Below are 23,835 nucleotides of genomic sequence, written 5' to 3'. Positions count from 1 at the left end.
TGAACACGATTAAGCGCTTTGGAATTACGAGTACTGCATATAAATGGTTTGAAAGCTATTTATATGACAGAACTCAACGGACTGCTTTCAACGATTTCATTTCCAGTCCCGTAGGGAATAATCTTGGAGTACCTCAGGGAAGTGTATAAGGGCCCATTTTATTTATTATGTACATCAATGACATGCGACGAGTTTTACGATATTGCGATATTAATCTTTTTGCTGATGATACTGTGTTATTCATTGCAGCTAAGAATGTACATGAGGTCGTTTTACACTTGAATGGAGATTTGCGTTCTTTAAGTAGATGGTTGAAGTATAAGCAATTGAAATTGAACATTAATAAGACTAAATATATGGTAATCTCGCGAAATCGAATAAATGAAAACGTCTCTATTGTGATTGATGATGAGACCATTGATCGCTTTCGGGAGATCAAATATCTTGGAGTGATTATTGATGACAAACTTAAGTTCAATACTCACATCGACAATGTCATCAAGAAAATTGCCAAGAAGTATGGAATTTTGTGTCGACTAAGAAACGATTTAACTATTTGCAGTAAAATACAGCTATACAAATCAATTATCTCTCCTCATCTAGACTTTTGTTCTTCCATTTTGTTTTTGGCCAATGAAACGCAAATATCGAGATTACAGCACTTGCAGAATAAAATAATGCGTTTGATTCTACAATGTAGCAGGTAAACTTCCTCATATTTGATGCTGGACGCTCTGCAATGGTTATCTGTGAAGCAAAGAATTGTGTATATAACTATGGTGTTCATTTTTAAGGTAGTTAACGGTTTGTTGCCTCGATATTTGTGTGATCGAGTTGAAAGGGGAAGTGACTTTCATAGATATAATACTAGAAACGCGAATGAAATAAGAACACCACATTTCTTAACATGTGCTTCACAAAGTTTTCTTTATTTTAAAGGAGTAAATGTTTTCAACTCGATGCCAAGACATATTAAACGTGCAACAACACTAGCAGAATTTAAGAGAAACTGTATTTCACACGTTAAAGCTGTATTTTTTTTTATTGACGTAGGACTACGTCTTTCATTTCTATACCGGGGTGTAAAATCAAAGTTTCGAAAACGAAAGCGTTACGCCGGAGACCGAGATTTTGAGTGTTAATAGCTCCTAAACAACTGAACGAAATGGTATGATAAACACTTCATTCGAAAGATAAAATGTCTACGCGTTCTATACTTGTTACTTTCTGATCCAAAAACTTGTTTCAATAGTCTTAAATTTGCTTTCAAAATAGGCTATTGAAATCACCAATCGGTATATAAGCGAGCGCCGCTCGGAAATCCACTCAGTTCTAATTGAACAGCGATTAGAGCATGTTGTCGCTGTTGTGGTGAAGCTCTTCATTTATCATGAAAGCGCGGATGAACGGTGTCACCAAGAGCCTGTTTGTGCACCTTAGGTCAGAAGGGAATCCATCAGGAGGAGAGTGATGCTACAAACGGTTCCCCGCTACACACACACACACATACACGCACGGAATTCTTTCCGTTTGGATCGAGAAAGATCCGGAAAATAATCTGCCAGTTCCTCTAGGAATTTAAAAATACATTCATGTGAAAGAGTTTATTTGAATGTTTTCTATCCATGTAACACTGTGACCAAATATGTTTCAATCAAGTGCTATTAACAGATGGTTATCGAGTTAGCATTAACCACTGGTGGGCTTCCAGTATCGAGGAAAATGTGGAAATATCTAATCGTTACTGAAAATAATCTGCCAGTTCCTCTGGGAATTTAAAATTACATTCATATGAAAGAGTTTATTTTAATGTTTTCTATCCATGTAACACTGTGACCAAATACATTAGGTTTTGTGATTTTTCAATCAATCGCAATCAACAGGATAGCTTCTGAAGATTATTCTTCCCCATCAGTAGGATATTTCCGTATCCAATATTGGATGCATAAAACCTTGTGCCTCCAACGTAACGCTCTCGTTTTCGAAGTTCTCCAAATATTCATTCATTCAGAATGAATTCAGATTCAACTTCATACAAATGATCTCTAAATCAACGATAGTCCTACGTCACCCTTGCGGTTATACCATAGATATAACCCACTTCCTGTTTTTTGATAACGATGTTGATTGACGAAGTTTAATACGAACGGATATCTTACAGTGAACAGCTTTTTGATTTTTTTTTTGTTTTTATTATTCTCAATGTATGACCTGACGAAGTTTTGTTTTAAACGGATTATATTGTTTAGACAATTTTTAACAATTTTTCTTTTATATTATATTTTTTGTTTTTTAATTTGTATTCGTCTCTATTATGTCTGTCATGATCTTGGTGATGATGGATTATTTTTATTTTTATTTTGTTGTTTTTATATTGTAGTAGTTGAAAAAAATAAATAAAAGTAGTCTACAAAAGTTTGAGCGTCGCGCGCGTTGTACAGATATAAAGGATAAGAATTCAAAAGTTTTGTAAGAGCCGGTCTAGAAATTGTTCGTAAAGAAAAATTTCTCGATTTTTCTGGATGGAGATATTTAAAGTCAATCCAAAACAAGGCTGGCGGTTGGGCTTGTGCTCTGGTGGACCATTTGGCTTCAAGGGCCTTGTCGGGACCGTATCGGTTCTGTAGCGGACAAGACTGAGTATTGGCTTGTCTTTTGACATTGTAATTTTTTGAACTTATATCTGTAAATAAAATCAGTTCGGTTTTTTTGCTAAGCTGATTTCAATGCTGAGAAAACAAAATAATATCTTTTAGATAACTCGTCTTGCTCAAACCTCTGTAGGGGATGGAGGCGGGACCATAATCATCATCCTACTAGTGAATTGGTAACATGTACCAAAGAATTCGTCATATTTACTAAAAATATTTCTCTCAGTGTACGCTTGGAAGATGCAATAACTTCAGAGGGAAATTTAAAATAAATTGATCGTTTTCCCGTTCACATATTTTGGAATCCCACTATAAATAAATGAAATGAACAAGGCATCATGCCATACATCAGACTTGCAACGAAGAACGTAATCTATCACAATGCATGAATTGACCTGAATTGGAACTTGTTCGCAAAAGAATTCGAAATTTATTAATTCAATTACTGTTTTAATCAATAGTTAAATCAATACACTCAAATGGTTACTTAGCCGACGCCATCATCTACACGGCATCGACTACATCATCCTTGCGGATATACGAGGGCAGGCCGATAAGTCCTTAGCCTACAAAAAAACAAAAATTTTGGAAAAGTGGCGATTTATTTCTCAATATAGTCTCCTTTTAGCCCGATACACTTGACCCATCGATGCTCCAACATCTTTAATCCATCTGAAAAATACGTTTTCTCGAGGTCTGCTAAGTAGGCCCCGTGGTGATGATTACCTCCTCATTCGACTCAAATTCCTGCCCGGCGATTGACTTTTTCAAGTTTGGAAACGGGGCCAAATTTGGTGAATACGGTGCATGGGGCACCTGTTCGTAGTGCAATTCAACCAATTTGGTCGTGGCGACGGCGAAACTTCCATTTTTTTCTATTTTTCTAAAATCCACAAACGGTCAGAACATAACTACAAGTCCGATTCGGCTGAAATTTTCGCAGTAGCCGTTCATGAGAATGTACTACTCGATAAGTAATCTCTCTTGCGATACTGACACCATCAGGCGATGATGCTAAGTACTTATCAGACCGCCCTCGTATCTTAGGTATAACCCACCCATAGTTTTTATATAGGGTAACACGGGGTGATTTGGACCACCCCTTTATCTCGAAAAGTACGGCTCAACTTGGATTTTTTATAATTTCATTTCCTTATATTATTGAACCGCATGTACCTAACGTAAAAAAAACTTAGGTAAAATCCAACAGGTGGAGGGAAACGGTAGCACAAACACAGCAAACACTTCGATTGTCAGAAAATGTGAATTTTTCGATCGTGGTTTTAAGGTTTTTACCGCTGATTGAACAAACTTTTCGTGTATTGTACAGTAAATTTCTGTTCCCCTACAGAAGCGGAACAATTTGATGCAGCGAAACTGTAAGTTTCATAACAATGAATGAAATTAATTGCATTTTAATTTTTGCTTGTTGTATGGGGTGAATAGGTCCTACAGGTTTGAGGCTTTTCTTCAGTCTAATTGATTCCAGATGTCGCGGAATTACAAAACAAAAAGATGGACAGACAACTTTGGAAGAAGGAAGAGCTTGAAGGAGCAACCCATGTCATCAAGGACGGATTTTCTTTGACCAAGCATCGAAGGTGTTTGAAAATGCTCGAACAACAGTGAAAAGATTCATGCAGAATTCGAAATGGTCTCAATGCAATTTTTCTGAACTGGAATCTGGTAACATGATCCCAAAATGCTTTACATAAACATAAGTATGTTTTTTTTTTTATAGAACACACACTGGACCAAATCACCCCGCATCAAATTTTAATGTCCAAAAATCATCTCTTTCATTTATATATTAGGTTATTTGAAGCTTGATATAATTAATAAACATTATTGATTGAGAGAAAACAAGTGTAGCTCAATGTACAATGTGACATTTTTTATTTAGACCGTGTTGGTTTGGAGATATATTTTTTTTATCTGTATTATAGTGATTTTCAACTCATTTGGCTGGTTCGTCACTTTTTACTTCCATTTTTGGAAGAATGTCGGGAGTGAGAATTGAACTCGTGACCTTTAGCGTGAGAGGCATGGATGTTACCACTACGCCAGATCGCCTCCTCTTTGGAGATATTAAGCAATTAGCTCAGGGGGTCCAAATTCCCCCTTCATTTCCCCTATCTATTTCAACCAAACCGATCATTTTGACCAGTGTGATATTTAGTTGTCAAAATATAAAATTTTCAAAGGATGTACTGTATGTTCATTTAACTTTTAAGAGATCAAACATGTCAGGTACGTAAATAATATACATTGAACCAAGAAACATCATACAAACTTTCATTTAAATATTTTCATTCGTTCTTTTTTATAGTGATCGATGAATTTTCAAAAACACTTACAATAAATTAGTTATGTTTTATTAAACACCCAAAATATTCACTGGACATACATTATATGGCAGAGCAACGTTTGCCGAGTCAGCTAGTAATGTATATTTACCTTGATCAATAGAAAAAAGTCATTACAAGAGATAAACTAAAAATGAAAACGCTTTTTGGAATTTTCCTTGTTAAATTCGAAATGCGTCAAAATGACGCGTCCTGTATATAGTGTTAAGTAAAATGCAAGCAAAAGTACTATATTTTAGAGTATTTTCAATTATTAAATTCATTCATCACAAAATATGTTGTTGGATTTATTATTTACGCTAAATATTGAAAAGTCATATTTCACACATCGATGTGTTGCAAAGTGTGAAAAAAAAATCGCAATAATTAGTTGAAACGAAAAAGTCTATGGATTTACACGAATACATTCTGGCATCTGTGATCGACACAAGTTCAAACACTGGATAGAGGACACTTAAAACGTGACCGAGCCATGAAAGTTCAGTTACCGTAGGCTTTTTCAACGACTCTCTTTTCAACAACTATTTCGCCATCTATGATCGTCGTTGAGAACAAGGAGAGCTTTGAAACAGTTTCGCATCAAACTTTCCACAGATGGCAGCTGCGTCGGTTTAAACGAATTTGTTTTACAAAAGATGTCGCCCAATGTACCGATTTGAACGTGTTAATTATTGAAAAAAAATCTGTTCGATTTGTTTCGTTTACCTGTCAAACAGATATATCGTCGATGACGACGTTGTTTTTATACCTCATTAATTGCACTCATGAAAACAAAGTGTGATATAATTATGTTGAATGAATGATTTGCACCTATGACAAGTTCAACAGAAGACGAGGGCATCAAAAAACGCTCCCACACGCTCGTTGGCAAGCTTCATTCGATTGCGACATGCGCAGTAGAATGTTTGTCACTAAATTGACGAGGAAGACAAAAAAAAGAACTGAACAAATTGCTTGGGGGAGTTGAGGGCAAGGGATATCCTTGCTGCTGCTTCCTTGGTCGGGTTTCTTCATTGCTTCCCCGGCAACGCTCTCTTGCCAGGCGTTCGAATATCGATCCGTTTGCAGATGAATAAATGATGAGGAGTAGCGTTGAATCGGCACGTGTTCTCTTGGTTTCTACTTTGATTTTCATCGTTACTGGTTGATGCTCTGCTGGGTAAATTGATACTTCATTTTGTTATTACGAATGTGCTTTGCGAGTATGGTTTCTATTAAGATGTATACGCAACCGTATTTTAATAGAAACATAGTAGGAAAAAAATCCTTTCCGATTTCTGACAACAACCGAACTAAAAATGAATTATAACAATATTTTCACAATGTACACGTCTTTATTAAATAACCGTAGAACTGAGAGGCCTTTTTCGATCGATCCACGTATACGACAAACTCTATAGCTTCTGATTATGCTGAACTTCTATTTCTTCATTCTTCATTGATTGATTATCCTTTGACTCTTTACAATTTGTATTTACTATAAATTTCCTAGTACTTCTTCCAAAACTCGTCATTGTAATAAAAAATAATTTTCAGACACAATTCTCGTTCGAGATTCTTCAAACACTTGCAATTAACATGTTTCTCCGCTACATGGAATACATATTTGATACAGAAAGTATAATAAAAAAAGACAGTTCAAATCGCACGATTCCTTTCTTAAGTTTTGTGCGTATCAATACTTTGGCGAACCATTTTTATTGATATAGATAGGAATATAGGAGAACGTTTTTTCATCTGAAAATCCCTTTCAACTTTCGAACACAGATCAATTTCACTAGCGCAAATATCAAATGGACCAATAACGCTTATCATGATATAATCGTAGAAAATATGCGAATTAAATTTCCCAAATTTTCCCATTTTTCTTCACAGTTTTCAGAAAATTTTCAATTGTCATGTTTGGTTGAAATATGTGTTTGATTTGTAGAAGAGTACCCTCTTCAGAAACCGTCTCAGAAAATATTCTGGAGCTCTAAAATTCTCGCATTCCAATTTTGGTTTAATTTGCTCTATTAATTCTCAAGTTATGCAAAAATTTATGTTCTGTTTGTACGGGGGCCTCCCGCCCTTTTAAGAGAAGGGAGGTATGTAAAATCATAGAAACATTTCTCGTACCCAAAAACGCTCACAAAGGAAGATTCGAGCGTATCCAGTGCGTTCAATGAGGGAAATGGCAAAGGAACATAGGATCAGCGACTTTACGGCACGGAAAAAACTCACATGATAACTAACCCCATCCGGGAGCTACGAGTCGAGCGATGTACGAAAATTTGAAACTTCCTCAAGAGAGTAAATCTGGTAATCCTGGTCACGTTTACCGTCGGTATTTGTCCTCTCCCGGTAAAAGACGTGGAAGACGAGCATAAAAACGTGTATTTGACCATGCATCCTGCTAGCGTTTTGGTTTTTGGATAAGGTGGCTTCCGATGCCAAAAAAAATGAACCCGGTGTTTATTTCGGAAGGTGACAAGGTAAGCACGTAGGTCTACATCGAGAATTTAAGTAAGTATGTTCTTCCGTGAATCAAAGAGCAGTACAGCCCGAAGCCAAATGTTTTATTTCAATGAGATTGGGCTTCGTGCAGTGGCGTCGAGTGAAGCTTTCGCACCCGGGACGGAAGAGTTGATTTGCACCCCCACCCCCCGTCAGAAATCATATATATATGAAATTTATTATGACAAGAGTTTACATGAGTTTGAAAGGGTTTTTAAAAAACTAACTAATACTAAAGATGGAAGGAGAACGGATTAAAATCAACTGCACTGATTGGAGGTCTAAACTGTAATGATAATCTTTATTATTTCCGAAGCCTAACTGCCCTGCCAAAACTGATTACTTAGCACCAGACAACGATGGCATGTTGGCGGTGTCAAATGCATTCTTGCTGGTTCCAGTAAATCTCGCTGGCAGTACACGCGTGTCCGATATCGCTGACCACGCTGTTCCGCTGTTAGACTCCCTGGGTGCTGTTGGAGTGGTTCCGATAGCGGTTGGGTCCGCTAGGGTGGTTCCGTGTTTAACTTCTTCCCCCTTAAGTGTTGTTCGTCCCGAACAATTTGTAGTTCCTTCCAATATTTGATGATACTGATGGTTAGCATTACAAACATGAGAATTATAATTGTGCTGAGCGATCCAAATCCAAGCTGGTACTTAAAGTCCACTGTTTCCAAGTGTTGTCTGTTTTTCAAATTGAGGTCGTGTAACTCTGAAAGATTATGATTGATTTCATACTTTCTAAAAATGTATCTAACTGGAATGCTATGGATATTTTTTGGTTTTCAGATAACAAATAGTTGTCGTTTTTTAAGATTGTGTTCATAATATTCTGGTGGTTTCTGATCTCCTTGTTTATTAGATTCAACCTGTTTTCGAATTTTGAATTGATTTTGATTTGCCGGTTGTTTTGTTTTACAAAGGTATTTCCTGTTTCTCTAATTTCGTTTAGATTGTTATTGATTACTCTTAAGTCTTCTGCATCTAGGTTTCCTGTAATATACTTAATCGTAGTTCCTAATATATCGATAGATCTTCTATTTCTGATGTAGTGTAGTGGATGTAGTGTGTTAAAAATAACTTTTATTTCTCTAAATTTCATCTAAATTATTTGTGCTAATTCGATTGTTGAGTTTGGCATTTGACTGATTAAATTTTCTATGATGGAGATCGAAATTTCAAATTGAGAAAAATCTATGACATGTAATAACCTATCATATCCGGCAACTATCTTTCGCTCCCCCTATTTAAGCGTTGTTTGTGATATCGTGGATCTGAATGGATTGTGGTTGGGATAAGAATGTAAACGTGCGGATGAGGAATAATAGAGATGTCCTTGTTGGCTGATTCATCATCTTTCTGAATAAAGAGCTCATTAGATTCTTTTTAGATTTTGTTTGTGTATTTCCCGGCCAGAGTCGTCAACAAGTGTCCTTCCTTTGTTTTCTACGACTATGACTGGTGAATACTTTGGGTTGGTTTTCTTTTTTATTCCTTGCACTTTATTGTACGCGGTTTGGTTTGGTTCGAAATTAGGTTCGGCTTCTCTATTTTTATTGTGGTACGTGAGATTTTGTTGTTTTGATTTATCATGTGCCAGAATTATCTCATCGTATACTTTGTTCCTATTTGCAACCATTGTTTCTATATCTAGAGGTCTTTCCTGATCGTCTTTCAATCCGAAAAAGGCTGCTCTAGGTTTCATTTTTATAGCGGAATGTATAGTATTGTTGTATTGATCTGCTATAGTTGAGTGAAATCTTTCAACTCTACCATTACTTTCGCTATGGTTTGGTGGTGTGAAATATATTTCAATGTTTAAATCGTGTAGTAGTCCTCGAACTTCCACCGATCGCAGGGACGGTTCGTTGTCGCATATTATTTTCTTCGGGGTTCCATAGGTTTTGAAGAAATTTGTGAAACCTTTTCTAATGTCTACTATACTCCTAGATTTAATATGCGTCAATGATCCAAAGCGGGAAAATTTATCAATAGCGGAGAGAAAATATATTTTGTTAGCGATGAAGATGTCTATGTGTACTATATCTAAGGGTCTTTCGGGATTAGGGGTGGAGCCTATTGATATTTTGTAAGAATGACGGTCATATTTGTTCTTATGGCAGATTTCGCAGAGTTTAATGTGATCTCTGATTTTAGATTTCATTTTCGGAAAGTAAAATCTGTTTGAAATTTGGTTGTGGTTCTCCCAGATGCCTCTGTGTGAGCAGTTGTGTGTTTGTTCTATTATGAGGTTCTGCTCTTCTCGAGTTTTAAGGTCTATTAATAATTTTTGTGAAAAGTATACTTTAAATGCCTTGGCTCTATTAAAATAATTTTTCTAAACTGTTTGGATTAAATTCATCAGATTTTCAGGGCAGTGGATGCAATTCACTCTTTTCAAGTCCATATCATTTTTAAACATATTGTAGATTACGGGGACTCCGAAGGCAACTTTAGTAATTGTTCTTCGAAATACCCGGGGGAATATTTGTTCGTCTGCTTCGTCTGAACCAATTTTTAAAATAATTTGATTTGCGAATGTATTCAACGGTAGCTCAGTGCATTTTATAAATTCAGAATCATCTGTGTCTGCCGAATGGACAGTCATATCATCAGACGATTCGCTTTCCTGAAGATTGAGTTCATTTCGAACTCTTGATAAGCTATCGGCGACTACGTTTTGTTTACCGGGGCGGTAACGTATTTCGTAATCGAATTCGCTCAAAGAAAGACGCCAATGAACAAGACGATTATTGGTATCTTTCAGATTTAATCCATAGGTCAGTGGCTTGTGATCAGTGTATAAAATGAATTTTCTCCCATATAAATAGGGGCGGAAGTATTTGCAAGCCCATACTACAGCTAATAATTCCTTTTCGATAGCTGAGTATTTCTATTCTGACTTGTTGAGAGTACGGGAAGCGAATGCTATTGGCTTATCGCTTCCGATAGTGCCTTGTGAAAGCATGGCGCCAATTGCAAAATTTGAGGCGTCTGTGGTCAAATTAAATTGTTTGGAAAAATCGGGATATTGAAGAATGTTGCTCCCTGTTAGAATAATTTTGCATTTCTCGAATGCTTCTACAAAATCTTCGGAATGGGTGATTCCTTCACCTTTCCTTAGAGCATTAGTCAGGGGTTTAGCGATTTTCGCAAAGTCCCTTATAAATTTGCGATAGTATCCTAGAATTCCTAGAAAACCACGCAGCTCCTTTTCGTTAGACGGTAAAGACCACTCTTGAATAATTTTTATTTTACCAGGATTCGGTTTCACACCATCTGGGGTGACAATATGGCCTAAGAAGGCAACTTCCTTTTGTAGGAACTCGCTCTTATCCAATTGTACCTTAAGATTGTGTTTTTTCAAGGTCCTGAAAATTTTAGAAAGATTATCGATATGTTCTGTTAGGCTCGTGGAAAATACAATAATATCGTCCATATACACTAAAGAGATGTTACCGATATGTTCACGAAGAACATTGTCCATCACACGTTGAAAGGTTGATGGGGCGTTCTTCAGGCCGAAAGGCATTCGTAAAAATTCGTAGTGTCCATTCTCAACACTAAACGCTGTTTTAGGAATGTCTTTCTCATCTACCTCGACCTGGTGAAATCCAGATGCGAGATCTAAAGTGGTGAAATACATACATCTTCCTAGTTTATCTAGGATATCCGTAATGTTTGGAATTGGATAACGATCATCTATCGTTACCTCGTTTAATTTGCGATAGTCAATGACTAGTCGCCATTTCTTTTTGCCGGACGCATCCAATTTCTTGGGTACGATCCAAACAGGAGATACCCAGGGACTATTCGAATGGCGAATAATTCCTTGGTCTAAAAGTTTAGAAATTTGACGTTTTACCTCCTCCCTATGGCAATAAGGATACCGGTAAGACTTTGTATGGATGGGCATTTCGTCCTTTGTTTTAATTGTATGCTTGATTGCATTTGTAAACGAAAGCTTATTACCCTCTATGAAGAATATGTCGCTGTTTTGGGAGATTATGTTTAGAAGCTTTGACCTTTCGTCAGCATTGAGATGATCAATTCTGAGCTGGTCAAATAGCTTATTTTGCAAGCATAAATCACTATCTGGAGTCTCGAATGTTCCAGTTTCGAAATTGTTAATTTCAGGTTCCAGAATATCAGAAGTCAGATTAACTTTTTGGGGTTCATCGGAAAAATTTTAAACCATTACTTGTGTGTATCCGTCCTGTGCTGAGTATAACCCAGAGAGGTCGAAAATATTTGAGCCAATAGTTATGTCGTTTTCTATGAAAAATTCACCTTGCGCTCTTGTGGTGAAATTTAATTGTTGCGTCTCGTTTGCGTTTAAACACAGTGACTTGACGTCGGGATATTTTCGTTTCATTAGAATAGTTCCAGTTGGGAAGGCTAGTTCATTTTTTGACGTGATTATGTTGGCTTGGAGATTTTTCAATGTCTCGTAGCCTATAAGACCATCAAAAAAAGGATGGAAATCGAAGATTAAGAAAATTTGATTAGAGGTTTTAGGAATTTGTGGGAAAGGATTGAACTCTACGAATCTATTGATGGAGTGTAAACCATTCACGTTTCGTACAGTTGTGGGGGTTATGAATCTACAATTTGGTAAATTTACATGTTTGTCAGAGAGATAATTGCGGTTGCTGCCGGAGTCAATCAAAAATTTCAATTTTCCTTTATTCGTATTTAATGTAATGTACGGGATAAAATTGTTTATGTTTTGTCCGCTGGGACGCTTGCTATCTGAAAATTTAAATCATCAGTAGCTTGTGGATCTGTACGATTTGTTTCGGGCTCGCATTGAGCTGTTGGTTCGTGTGTTTCAGTGTCGTTTTCTGCTGAGGTAGCATTCCATTGCTCTTCATAATTTTGATAGCAGTTCTCTGGATAATAGTAGTTGCTATCGTCATATGAGGAAAAACGATCGTACTCGAATTGATCATTTCCCATGTGGAAATTTGGCCTATTCATGTAAGTTATTCTTCTTGACCTTATGGATGGGTCAACCTCCATAGGTTCAGGTTTAGGTTGGGGAGTGTACCTTGGTGCAAATGCATTTAGGTTTTGGGATGATTGATTTTTGTGGGGATTGAATTGATTTGGATGTGGTGATGGTTTGAATGGGTTCGGTTGCGCTCTGAAAGGTTGAGGTTTGAATGTATGTTGGTATCGATTAGGGAATGGTGGTGGTTTTGCTGTGGGGTAATAATTTTGTGTTGGTCTTGGAGGTGGATATCTGAATGTAGGTGGGAATTGTGGTTTATGTTGTTGAGGGAAATTATGTTGTGGTTTGGGTGGAATGGTAGGAGCATGTGACTTGAAGGGATTTCTAACATAGCTATAGTTACTTTCTTCTGTGCAAAGTCTTAAAGCCTCCTTCATCGTTTCTGGAGCTTGAGCCCGAATAATTGGGCCTAGGGGCTCTTTTAACCCTGCCAGGGAGACTTTCAAACAAAATCTCCTGATAAAAATTTTTCTTCGCATTTCTTACGTGTACATTCGTTTCACTTAATCCTAAGTGGTTTAGTAGGAGAGATATTATATGGGAAACTTTACCGTAGAATTCCTCCACTGTTCCCACTTGTGTGAGCTTAAATAAATCGCGGGTTAAAGAGACTTCGTCCCTTTTGTCATTGTAGTGGGTTATAAGGTTGCTCTTAATTTCCTGCCAAGAGAGTTCAGTTCCATACAACTCTAGTATGGTGTCTGCATCTCCTGTGATTTTAGACCTAATGCATTGTATCCAAACTTGATACATAGGTGACCCTCTAGCCTCTTCAAGAAACGGAATAATATTATCAATGGCTCTGAGGAACTGATGTAGCTTGATTGGATTTCCGTCAAAATGAGGAAGATCTCTCAAGATGTTTGGTGTTTTAAGTTTCTCTAACACACTTTCTGCTGGGGTTCTCACTCTATCACGAGTGCCTCTCATTTGATTTTCTAAAGAAACACATTGTTCAGCGAGCTGCTGCGCGTTTTGCCTAAGGGCTGCTGACTCAGCCTGGGCAGATTGTACAGCTTGTGCTGCACCTTGAGCTTCGACTTGTAATTGAGCAATTTGCTCGTCTCGCTCGGCTAACACAAGTTGAAGACTAGCAATTTGATGCTGTAAATTTTCCATGTCGGACAAAATTTCAGCAGAAAATAATAAAACTTTTTATTTCAAGTTATTGAATTTTCACTTTCTTGTTCACTTTGGTTTATCTTAAATCTATATGACTTGCCGTTTTATTTTTCCTCGGACGTCACGATATCTTCTTTTTTCTTATCTTCACTTGATTAATTTCTTTAGGTTATTTTATTTTTGTTAATTATTTCACTTGATTGATATTTTTATTTCGATATTTTTTTTTAATTTATTAACTATCACTAAATAAACGTGTGATTATCAAACGTTGGTTCAACGGATTTTTGAAAGGTTCTCTACACTATTCGCACGATATTCGTTCGCGGAAGTTTAACAACGATAGAAAGCACTTTGTCGAATCCGCGCCGACTGCGCCACTTATGTTTTACATGAGTTTGAAAGGGTTTTTAAAAAACTAACTAATACTAAAGATGGAAGGATAACGGATTAAAATCAACTGCACTGATTGGAGGTCTAAACTGTAATGATAATCTTTATTATTTCCGAAGCCTAACTGCCCTGCGAAAACTGATTACTTAGCACCAGACAACGATGGCATGTTGGCGGTGTCAAATACCGCGGCTGCATTCTTGCTGGTTCCAGTAAATCTCGCTGGCAGTACACGCGTGTCCGATATCGCTGACCACGCTGTTCCGCTGTTAGACTCCCTGGGTGATGTTGGAGTGGTTCCGATAGCGGTTGGGTCCGCTAGGGTGGTTCCGTGTTTAACTTATATATATATATATATATATATATATATATATATATAATATATATCAAATTTCTTCATAGAAATTCGGTTCATTCAGCATCCCTAAAATCGTACACCCGGAGGCGGCCCGCCCCCTCCGCACCCTCAGTCGACGCCACTGGCGTGCCACATCTCGAACCGCACTCAGGAATGGTTGCAGGAACATCTGCCGTTCTATTCGAATGATATGTAGCCTTCATCCAGCCCCAATCTTAATCCGCTGGATTACTCAGTATGGCGTGTCATGAAGGCCTGTTCTAAACGCCACCCGAGTACTGCAAGCCTCAGACATACATTGACCTGTACCTGGAGAGAAATGGATCCAGGCTACATAATTAGGACCTGCCGTGCGATCCGGAAACGTGTTTAGGTAGTAATTGCAGCAAGTGGAAATCCGATTGATTATTTGTTCTAGTTTCTCAAAAACATCCTCCTCATAGTTTAACCCTTTCAATACGGCAGTGTGTTCCGCCGGAGTGCTACCGCTGTTCGGGCCACTGCGCCGAAAAGTATGCACATCGCGCTGGTTTGATCGATGTGCAGTATCACTTTCATGACGTCTGAAGACGACGCTTGTACATACAGCTCATCGCGCGGATGTCGTCTATAAACGACGCTCGTAGGGAAAGGGTTAAGACTCTCAGAAACATCCCCCTCTTGAATAAATAAAAAAATCAAAACCGAAATTTTTAAAAATTTTACATTTAAATTTGAATCTCCTCGCTCTACATTGTTGTAAAGGATAATACGTTTCTCCGCCTGACACTATTTGCTTCAAATTGAGAGTTTTCATTCCATCTATGAAGCGAGTTGTTGATGGAGATATGATCCATTTAATGTTTTCGGTCAAAAAGTGTGGAACTTAATTTATGTTAGTAAATTTTGTAAACCTCACTTTTTATGTGTTATTTTGACGTAGGACTACGTCTTTCATTTCTATACCGGGGTGTAAAATCAAAGTTTCGAAAGTGAAATCGTTACGCCGGAGACCGAGATTTTGAGCGTTAATAGCTCCTAAACAGCTGAACGAAATGGTATGATTAACACTTCATTCGAAAGATAAAATGTCTACGCGTTATATACTTGTTACTTTTTGATCCAAAAACTTGTTTCAATAGTCTTAAAATTGCTTTCAAAACAGGCTATTGAAATCACCAATCGGTATATAAGCGAGCGCCACTCGGAAATTCACTCAGTTATAATTGAACAGTGATTGGAGCATGTTGGTGAAGCTCTGTCACGGTGTCACCAAGAGCCTGTTTGTTCACCTTAGGCCGAAAGGGAATCCATCAGGAGGAGAGTGATGCCACAAACGGTTCCGCTTGAAACATCGGAGCAGCCAACACACACACATACACGCGCGGAACTATTTTCGTTTGGATGCTATTCAGCATCGAGAAATTTCAGGAAAGATTCAATCGTTGTTGAAAAATAATCTGCCAGTTCCCCTGAGAACTGAAAAATACATTCATGCGAAAGAATTCATTTTAATGTTTTCTATCCATGTAACACTGCGACCAAATATTTTTCAATTAAGTGCTATTAACAGGTGGTATTCGAGTTAGCATTAACCACTGGTGGGCTTCGAGTATCTAGGAAAATCGGGAAAGAACTAATCGTTGCTGAAAAATACTCTGTCAATTCCCCTGGGAATTTAAAAATACATTGATGAGAAAGAGTTTATTCTAATGTTTTCTATCCATATAACAATGCAACCAAATACATTTGGTTTTGTGATTTTTAAATTGATCGCAATTAACAGGAAAGCTTCTGAAAATTATTCTTTTTCGGCGAGGAATCAAGGGATCGAGGGATTCATTACCTAGCCTGACCTGACCTGAAAGACATGCAGTTTGTTTGGAACTGTGAGGGAGGGCAGAAAAGCCAGGAGGCAGGAGGCAGGAGGAGAAGAGAAGGTGACCAAGAGAGTATCAGCACCGAAAAACGGTTCCGCTTGAGACATCGGAGCAGCCACCACACACACATACACGCGCAGAACTATTTTTGTTTGGTTGCCATCCAGCATCGAGAAGATTCCGGAAAGATATTATCGTTGCTGAAAAATAATCTGCCAGATCCCTTGGGAATTGAAAATTACATTCAAGCGAAAGAGTTTATTTTAACGTTTTCTATCCATATAATACTGCGACCAAATACAATTGATTTTGTGGTTTTTCAATCATGTGCAATTAACAGGTGGTTATCGAGTTAGCATTAACCACTGGTGGTGGACTTCGAGAAGAATCCGGAAAGATATCGCTGCTGCAAAATAAACTGACAGTTCCTCTTGGCATTGAAAATAACATGCAAGCGAAAGAGCTCTCGTTTTCGAAGTGCCTCAAATATTCATTTGGTCATTCATTCAGAATGGATTCAGATTCAACTTCAAACAAATAATCACTGAATCAACGATAGTCCTACGTCACCATTGCAGTTATACCATAGATATAACCCACTTCCTGTTTTTTCCAATTAAGGTGAAGGTGGAAGCTAGCCATTGTAGTAGTATAGGTAAACCCTCGTGTAAAAATGGGGTAATAGTGTTTGTGAGAGAAGAGCAAAGCACACGTAAATAGATCAATTCACTTATCAGACTGTGTGGCGCTTCATTGACACGAGTCTTTGAATACATTTGAAAAAAAAAACAAATAACAATTCAATACTAAAGTAAAATGTATGAACGATATGTTCCGATGAACAATTGCAAATATAAATATATATAGAAGGTGCATTTGCATATGATTCTGATTATACGCGAGCGTAACATGAGCAAATTTATAACACATGCGAATTGGGGCATTTTTGGTATTAACAAGTTCTTCCGCATAGTAACTCGATGTTGATAATTCCTTAATATTTTCCTTCGTTGATCGTATTGTTTGCACATATTCACGTTGGAAAGCCTTAACCCTTCTCTTCGTTGGCCGATGCATTTAGATTGAATTTAATACTTTTCCGTTTACTGTTTTTGAAAGCATAGGCAGCCGTGGCAGTGTTCCGAGCTCGTAAAAATAATAATTGTATTGATATCAACACAATTTTATTCTATTGATTTTCATGACATGGGACGCTATGACTTCGGAATAACATTTTATTGAGTGGTTTTTATAGCTGTTTCGATGATGTTGTTTGGCATCAGTGTCGAAAAAATAACGATGCTTCCACCAATACAAACAAAACCATTGCAGAAGACTGAAAAACGAAAATTTAACTTTCAGAGCACTTGCTCGAGTTTTCCGACGTTCTTCACTATACGGTGCGAAAGCAGATGAAAATTTAATATCTTGTGAGTAATCGATTAGAGTTTGGTTGATATTACTTGATGGGAAGTGTGCGAAAACGATCATTTTCTTCACACTGTTTCGCAAAATTATTGATTTTCGGGCGAGAGGTGAAGGAGGGAGATGAAAGAAATGAGCGCCATTGTGGCAACCATTTGTGGCTAGCTTCCACCTTCACCTTAAGTATAGTATAGGCAAACCCACGAGTAAAAATGGGGTAATAGTGTTTGTGAGAGAAGAGCAAAGCACACGTAAATAGATCAATTTACTTATCAGACTGTGTGGCGCTTCATTGACACGAGTCTTTGAATACATTTGAAAAAAAAATAACAATTCAATACTAAAGTTAAATGTATGAACGATATGTTCCGATGAACAATTGCAAATATAAATATATATATATATAGAAGGTGCATTTGCATATGAAGCAAAATTCTGATTATACGCGAGCGTAACATGAGCAAACTTATAACACATGCGAATTGGGGGTCTTTTGGTATTAATTTGGTTCTTCCGCATAGTAACTCGATGTTGATAATTCCTTAATATTTTCCTTCGTTGATCGTATTGTTTTCACATATTCACGTTGGAGAGCCTTAATTTTGATTGAATGTAATACTTTTCCGTTTACTGGTTTTGAGAGCATAGGCAGCCGTGGCAGTGTTCCGAGCTCTGCGATACAATTTTCTTACCCAATGTTAAAGTTAATAAAACATACATTATAGACCCATTAAACGTAAAAATAATAATTGTATTGATATCAACACAATTTCATTCTATTGATTTTCATGACATGAAACGCTATGACTCACAAATAACATTTTATTGAGTGGTTTTTATAGCTGTTTCGATGATGTTGTCTGGCATCAGTGTCGAAAAAATAACGATGCTTTCACCAATACAAACAAAACCAATGCCGAAGATTGAAAAACGAAAATTTAACTTTCAGAGCACTTGCTAGAGTTTTCCGACGTTTTTCACTATACAGTGTGACAGCAGATGAAAATTCAACATCTTGTAAGTAATCGATTAGAATTTGGTTGATATTATTTGATGGGAAGTGTGCGAAAATGATCATTTTCTTCACACTGTTTCGCAAAATGATTGATTTTTGGGCGAGAGGTGAGGGAGGGAGATGAATGAAATGAGCGCCATTGTGGCAGCCATTTGTGGCTAGCTTCCACCTTCACCTTAATACAACTTTTGTAACCTAATCAGTTATCTAAGCTCTTTAGTATTTTTTTTAAATATACCCAAACTCATCCGCATTTTTGGCATATGCTAACAAAATTTGCTCCGCACTCAAACGGTTAATATTACAATATTCCAACATGCTTTGGTGGCATCTGAATCCTGCCGATGATAGCGTCCCAATTCTGATCGATAATAATAACGCCAGATTCTTTAAAATCAATGAAAATAAATCGATCGCTCTCAGCTCATATGCGATACTCTCTGAATACAAATTTCAGCAAAGAATTTCAACGACGTGAAGAAATATGGTATTAACTCGCGCAGTACTATCAGACAGCAGAAATAAGTATTATTTTTCTTGCAATGCAGAATATTTTTTATATATGTTTAAATACAGATATATATTTGTTTTTCAAAATATTTATTAGTGTCCACGTGGATGTAACCTATACCCCCTCCCCCTCGCCGTGGACAAACGTGGACATTTTCGTAACCCCTACCCCCCCTAAAGTTGTCCACGTGGTATGTGGACAGCCCCTAAACAATTTGCCTTTCAAAAAGAGTGCCTTCTGAAGCGTCCACCTTAGCTAACGAGTCCGCTTTCTCATTCCCCGGAATCGAGCAATGAGAGGGAACCCATGCCAAGGTAATCTTGAATAATTTTTCGATCACAACACTCAATATATATAACTATACACGATTCAAAAATTATAAGAGAATATGTATTATGTGTTTCATTAGGATATTGACAAACTTCGACAACATAACACATTATTTTGAAATATGGCTACCAAATATGGTTATACCACCGGCTAAACTAGTTGAGTATTGCACCTTCAGATTATCACGCGATGAAATCCCAGTCAAATTCAAGGTATAAAATACCTTGACAGTTTGAGACAAGAAAGCAAACATGTTATGGGAGAATATAATCTTTTATTAAGCATAGAAAAATGAATAAATGTATGTTTGCCTATTTTCCGGACAACCCAAACTATCCTGATTTCTCCTGATTTTTATATTCATTCTTCCTGATTTTTTAAAATTATGGTTGGCAACCCTGGGTGTCACTGTGGTTCCCAAGGAGTGAATTCCGGTCAATATTCAGGAATTAAGGCCGCTTAAGGAATACTGGTCGATTGTGAAGAGTAAACTGAAAGCTAAAGTTTCTAGCGAAAATGGATCTAGGCTACCCAACAAGTGGGAGAACAACCGATGCAAAGGATGATGAGCTGTTTTCGGGAGAAAGTTCAAACAATGGGTTATGATGAGAAGTATTAGTTATTTTAAAATAATCAGAAAATCCAATGATTTATATCCAATACATCAATAATACAATAATAAATCGTTTGTGTTCAACATTTACTCAGAGTTGGAATTTGTCATCAATTCCATTTGACACCTGTTTGAAAAATAATAAATTCATCACTTTCACATCACAGTCTTTTACATCAGCTTATCAGAAGCAGCAATTTACAGTATTCAAAGGTATCATTCAAGATAACGAGCCACCTTAATTGTCTCCCACTGTCGTCGAATCCCTGGTCACGACAGTTGTTGCTAATCTGATTTTGCCGGTGTGTGAGACGCTGCGAACTCAATAAAAGTTTCAATGGAAGTGGTCAGCGATTGTTTGGCGATTGAACCCGACATTTTTTCCCTCTCAGGTTTGTTGGTGCCGTGTGCTGATAAGGTAAGTCTTTGCACTCGGCACAGAATGGATCGATAGCTGTATTCGAGCTTTCATCGTAAAAGTCGCTATAAATTTTCATATAGTACTCAGATTTTATGTCTCTAGCGGTTGGGTTGGTGTCAATACTAATTAAATGAATACCTGAGTTTTATCGGCTTTTCCCACCTTCTAATTTATCAAGATAACCATCTTAACCTTTGAATTGATGATCGAATTCGTTCATCATGGATTCGAAAAGCCGCAAAACACGAATGTGGCTAAGAGTAATCACCAAGACCGGTTTTTGGATCATTATCATTCTTGATCAGATTCCTTCGAATTTCGAATCTTTTTTCGCTTCTACTTATCTTTGATTCGCATCTCGTATTTTCATCGAGACCTTTGGTCTTATGTTTCGTATGTGGGTGTTACTTCAATCCATTTCATTCGGCTTTACAACCATGCTCTGAGTAGCATAATTCCGCTCTCTAACTGGAAAGGCCGTTATCGATGGATGAACTCGTTATAATTTGTTATCAATTATCATGGGTCTATAAAAGTCTGAATTGAACGCGCCGTCTAACTAGTAGCGAGTGTATTGTTAGCGTCTATATAACGTTTGTTCGCGGCGGATGTTTTGTTTCTAGATATTCAATTATGCACAATAAAATACGATTTGTGGGGAAAATGCTATCCATTTCCGTTGTATGTAGCCTGAGTTTGTTGGTGCTGGTTTCCGCTCACGAAGAGCATGACTCGGATTACTGGAACCATCAAGCGCACGATTTGTTGTTCGAGAAAAAGGATTACACCATGCAGAAAATTGTAATTATTTACTGTTGGCTCATTGACCGTAGAGGCTTGGTAATCTAGTGATGAGAGATTGGTGACATTCGCTGATTGTATCAAACAACGAACGATTTTTAAATATTTTTATGCACGAAAAGGTGATCGAACCGGTTTTTACTGCATTGTTGATATATGATAAATGTTGGGAACATTTCAATAACCCAGTAAGAGACTGATAAAGTAGTGAGAAGTGTCCGATAGTGGTATGATAATCTTTTGAATTTGATAAGGTAATCTGATGCAGTGGTCAGATAGTCAGTGCATTGACACCAATATATATTCTAACGTCCGCATTCCGAAAAACTAGGTAACTGTATTGTGATAGTTGTGGATAAGAAGTATGCAGTTTATTAATGACCCGTGCGTTGTTGTTCGTTGTAATGTATCGAACAAATGAAAATAGACCTTACGTTGATATAGATCGTTCTTTGAAGGAAAAAAAAATCTAGAATTCCAAAATATCCATAATATTTCTTGCTCAAAGCTATAACGCCACTAAAAAATGAACAAGATTCATTTCGAGAGGTTCATCTGTCACTAGCTTATGTGTGAAGTTTCTTGACATTTCGTTTATTTGTTCAGCTCCGGTTGTTTAAGTGTCACTACCTGAGCATTGGTATCGAAAATAGAAAAAGATGAATATCCTATTTTCATCAAACATTGTTTTTAGATGGGAAAACTCCTGAAAAATCAGTGCAATGGTTAACGAATTGTTATTCCATTTCTGTTCCTTCGAAAACAACAGTTTATTGGTGGTTTAGTGAATTTAAAATAGGCCGCATAAGCACCGCAGATGCACGAGTGGGATACATTTTGCACGACAGTTCTGCCGTTCTACGCATAGTTGTTCCATGTTACTTTTTGACGATTTTCACTTTTCTTCATAAAACTTTATGCACAATCTTACGGAAAAACACAAAAAACCATATAGTTTGTTCCCAGCTTTAAAAAAAAAAACATCAAGCTCAATTGTCCCATGTTGATATTCTATTCATAACTGTCCCACCATGTATTTTTTGTAGATCCATATCGAATAAATCGGTTCAAGTACAAGAATTTTATGTCACACTTTCAGCAGGGCTAATGCACTCATTTGTGGTTTGGAAGAACAAACTAATTCTCAAACAAAAAACAATATGTTTACCAGAACTCGTGTACACCTTGTTAGCGAATGCCTAATAACAATGAGATTTATATTCTGCGAAGGTGTTGCAGATCACCCATTACTTCATAAAACGATGTTTCTATGCATAATCTTTCGGAAAAATACAAAAAAATAGTTTATCAAAAAACATCAAGTTCAATTGTCCCATGTTGATATTCTAGCCATAACAGTCCCACCATGAATTTTTAAACCCGTAAGCAAGCATGATTGATTCAGTGCGGGGATCTCATCACATTCCATTAAACAATTGTATAGTGCTTATAAAAAACCCGGTGTATTGCTAAATTGACATGCTTAAAGCTTTTGATAGACAAATATGCGAGAAAACTTTGATTGCATTTTTCTCAGTTGCTGATTTTGGAACATGGGACAACTATGCGTAGAACGGTAGCAGTTGGACATGAAAAAGCTATCCGCGCGACGGGTGCCGCGTTTGCTGACCGTCGACCAGAGACAGAGGGGTGATGATTATTCAACAGCCAGTTTGTCGTTGTTGAAGCGTAATCGAGTAGGCTTCTTTCGACGTTTTATGACAATGGATGAAACGTGAATCCATTACCGTATTCCTGAGTCCAATAGGCAGTCTGCAGAGTGGCTCTGAGGCATATTTTGAAGACTTAGACGTGTTTCGTACTACAGAAAAGGGAATCGAAATGTTGGAAACTCGCTATACCAAGTGTATTGCCCTCGAAGGAAACTACGTTGAGGAATAAATACAGTTTTGCCCAAAGAACGATTGTTCTCATTAAAAATCCTGGGGTTTTTCAGCCCTTGTAGTACCTGTATGTTGCGGATTTGGCTGCATTTTTTCACGCAACTAGAACAGCGTTGTCATAATAAAAGAAGAAATTATATGCATTATATGTATTGGTATGAGTATACAATTTTTAAGCATTAGGCGACGTTGATAATCACGTAGCGCTAGTAACATATAAGGTATGACAGGTATTCAAATGTTTCAAAAAACATAAATAAAATTGTCTTTCTCATGATTTACAGTAGTTTTATAGGATATTTTTACGGATTCACATGTTTATAAAATCCACCTTCTTTTGGTGTCAATGCGCACCTCATTTGAGTTAACTTTCAATCAACCACTAGATGTTTGTTTGATACCTATTCAGACCTTTTCTGGATTAAAAACCCACAAATATTGTAAACATCATGCTTGCACACCAGTTGTATCAGATTTATATATCTAAATCAGGGGTTCTCAAACTATTTTGGGCAATAGACCCCTTTTCCAGAATTAAGAGATACCTCAGACCCCT

At 37.2% G+C, this 23,835-nt stretch overlaps 1 protein-coding gene across 1 annotated transcript in view; it reads left to right on the top strand.

Annotated features, from left to right (window-relative positions):
* The first annotated feature begins 21,146 nt into the window (after window positions 1–21,146).
* LOC129768536 (membrane-bound alkaline phosphatase-like) overlaps window positions 21,147–23,835 on the top strand; it is a 72,138-nt gene continuing 69,449 nt past the window's right edge. Inside the window, exon 1 of the mRNA XM_055770258.1 lies at window positions 21,147–21,375. Within this exon, the coding sequence (XP_055626233.1) occupies window positions 21,208–21,375 (168 nt within the window). The 5' untranslated portion in view covers window positions 21,147–21,207. The remainder of the gene's footprint in view (window positions 21,376–23,835) is intronic.

The sequence above is a fragment of the Toxorhynchites rutilus genome, chromosome 2 (genome assembly GCF_029784135.1).
Source record: "Toxorhynchites rutilus septentrionalis strain SRP chromosome 2, ASM2978413v1, whole genome shotgun sequence".
In the NCBI taxonomy this organism is placed as follows: domain Eukaryota; kingdom Metazoa; phylum Arthropoda; class Insecta; order Diptera; family Culicidae; genus Toxorhynchites; species Toxorhynchites rutilus.
Note: the sequence above shows the minus strand (reverse complement) of the source record. Positions and strands in the feature narration are given on the sequence as shown.